Source organism: Colobus angolensis, unplaced genomic scaffold (genome assembly GCF_000951035.1).
Source record: "Colobus angolensis palliatus isolate OR3802 unplaced genomic scaffold, Cang.pa_1.0 Scaffold36, whole genome shotgun sequence".
Classification (NCBI taxonomy): domain Eukaryota; kingdom Metazoa; phylum Chordata; class Mammalia; order Primates; family Cercopithecidae; genus Colobus; species Colobus angolensis.
The window spans coordinates 929,118-931,527 of NW_012116932.1; the positions used below are offsets into that span (position 1 = coordinate 929,118).

At 49.5% G+C, this 2,410-nt stretch overlaps 1 protein-coding gene across 1 annotated transcript in view; it reads left to right on the top strand.

Moving 5' to 3' along the window:
- The window catches only part of CC2D1A (coiled-coil and C2 domain containing 1A), a 29,561-nt gene that overhangs the window by 9,659 nt on the left and 17,492 nt on the right, over positions 1-2,410 (top strand). Inside the window, exons 7-9 of the mRNA XM_011953395.1 lie at positions 1,678-1,802; positions 2,132-2,204; positions 2,374-2,406. Coding sequence (XP_011808785.1) covers positions 1,678-1,802; positions 2,132-2,204; positions 2,374-2,406 — 231 coding nt within the window. The remainder of the gene's footprint in view (positions 1-1,677; positions 1,803-2,131; positions 2,205-2,373; positions 2,407-2,410) is intronic.

A 2,410-nucleotide genomic window follows, 5' to 3' on the forward strand; every position in this document is an offset into this window, starting at 1 on the left:
TTAGCCAGGCACGGTGGTGCATGCCTGTAGTCCCAGCTACTTGGGAGGCTGAGGTGGGAGAATCACTTATGCCTGGAAGGTTGAGGCTGCAGTGAGCTGTGATTGCACCATTGCACTCCAGCCTGGGTGACAGAATGAGACCCTGTCTCCAAAAAATAAAATAAGTTTGATGTATTTAGGTTTTGCTCAATTACCTGCTAGTAATAATTATAACAATAATTTGACCCAGAAACACATTGTTTTTAACACTGAAAGATTTATGATCACAGGAAATAAAACCAATACAATGTCAAAGGCGTGTCACTTCTACCTCCAAACCTATTTTCAGGGAAGTAAGCCTAAGTTTAAAGCAATGGGTCCAGTTGTTAGTCTCAAAAAAAGATCCTGCGTGCTATTTTCTGGGTGTTTCAAGATTTTGTAGGCACTGGGTGGTATCTTTATTGTACCGTGTTATTTTATACTAAGAATTGCACTTAGAGCTTTAAATTTTGAGGTACTTCCCCAGAAAACATATCGAGCATATTATTTGAAACTGTAACTAACACAGTTTAAAAAGCACTGAATACTGAGTTTCCCAACTTTGCAAACACATTTCATAAATGTATTTTGGTTGTATAAATATACAATAGGGTAGGCAAAAAAGGCTTTCAAACACACAGCTATATCATGTTAGCATAAATTTCTGTGGGGGATGTGGATGGAAATAAGAGAAGACTCAAAATTCCCAACTGCTAAAAGTGAGTCCCAGGATCTATTTAAAAAGGGAGTCGGGCATGGTGGCGCATGCTTGTAATCTCAGCACTTCGGGAAGCTGAGGTGGGAGGATCGCTTAAACCCAGGAGTTCTAGACTAGCCTGGACAACATAGTGAGACCCCATCTCTAAAAAAAAATTTTTTTTAATTAGCCAGGCATGCTGGTGCATGCTCTGTAGCCCCAGCTACTCAGGAAGCTGAGGAGGGAGGATCGCCTAAGCCCAGGTGTTTGAAGCTACAGTGAGGTATGATTACGCCACTATACTCCTGAGCAGCAGAGCAAGACTCTCTCTCTTTAAAAAAAAATACATTAACTATGACCAGGCGTGATAACTCACGCCTGTAATCCTACCACTTTGGAAGGCCGAGGTAGGTGGATCACTTGAGGTCAGGAGTTTGAGACCAGCCTGGCCAACATGGTGAAACCCCATCTCTACTAAGAATACAAAAATTAGCCAGAAATCAGGAGGCGGAGGTTGCAGTGAGCCAAGATTGTGCCACTGCACTCCAGTCTGGGCAACAGAGCAAGACTCAGTCTCAAAAAAAACGTTAAGGCTGGGCGCGGTGGTTCACGCCTGTAATCCCAGCACTTTGGGAGGCTGAGGCAGGCAGATCACCTGAGGTCAGGACTTTGAGACCAGCCTGGCCAACATGGCAAAACCCTGTCTCTACTAAAAACATAAAAATTAGCCGGGCACGTGCCTGTAATCCCAGCTACTCAGGGGGCTGAGGAAAGAGAATGGCTTGAACCCAGGAGGCGGGAGTTGCAGTGAGCTGAGATTGCACCACTGTACCCCAGCGTGGGCAACAGAGCAAGGCTCTGTCTGAAAAAGAAAAAGCATTAAATAAATAAATAACAAATAGTTTACATGGTGAACTTGGCCCAGGCCCTGGAGGCTTCCTGTATGTTGTTCTCCCTTCCAGGTCCCTGCAGCCCTGGCCCTCTGGCCCAGTTGCAGAGCCGCCAGCGTGAGTATAAGCTGGCTGCCCTCCACGCCAAGCAGCAGGGAGATACCGCTGCTGCCGCCAGACACTTCCGCGTGGCTAAGGTGCGTCCAGCCCGACAGACAGGACTGGAGGGACGGGGCAGGATGCTTCCCACATGGCCCGGTGGCAAAGCACCCGGGCTGCTGGGTCAGGCCGACCCAAATTTGCATCCTAGCCTGGTCACTCCCTAGCAATAGTTTGCTATAAGTCTTGGAGCCTCAGTTTACCCCCTCTGTGAAATGGGCACGTGTGTTGGAAGAGAATTAAGCAAGATAGCACAAACGGAAGGGAGGGAGCTAGAAGTCCTCAGTGCCATGGCAGGGCCCGTAGGCTCCCCACGAGGTCCCAGCCCCCAACTGCACCTCCTCTTCTAATCTCTTCCTTCTCCCAGAGCTTTGATGCTGTCTTGGAGGCCCTGAGCCGGGGGGAGCCGGTGGACCTCTCCTGCCTGCCGCCGCCACCCGGTGAGGACTCTGCCATGCCCACTCTCTGGGATGGTTTCAGGCATACACTAAGTTCTCCTTGATGCTGCCACCCCTGTTGGTCAGGCCCAGAGACCACCCTCAGGCCAGACCAGCTTGTTGGGGATGCAGCATGCAAGCCCCTCATTGGCCTGGACCTCTCTGTCCCTAGACCAGCTGCCCCTAGACCCACCGTCACCACCGTCGCA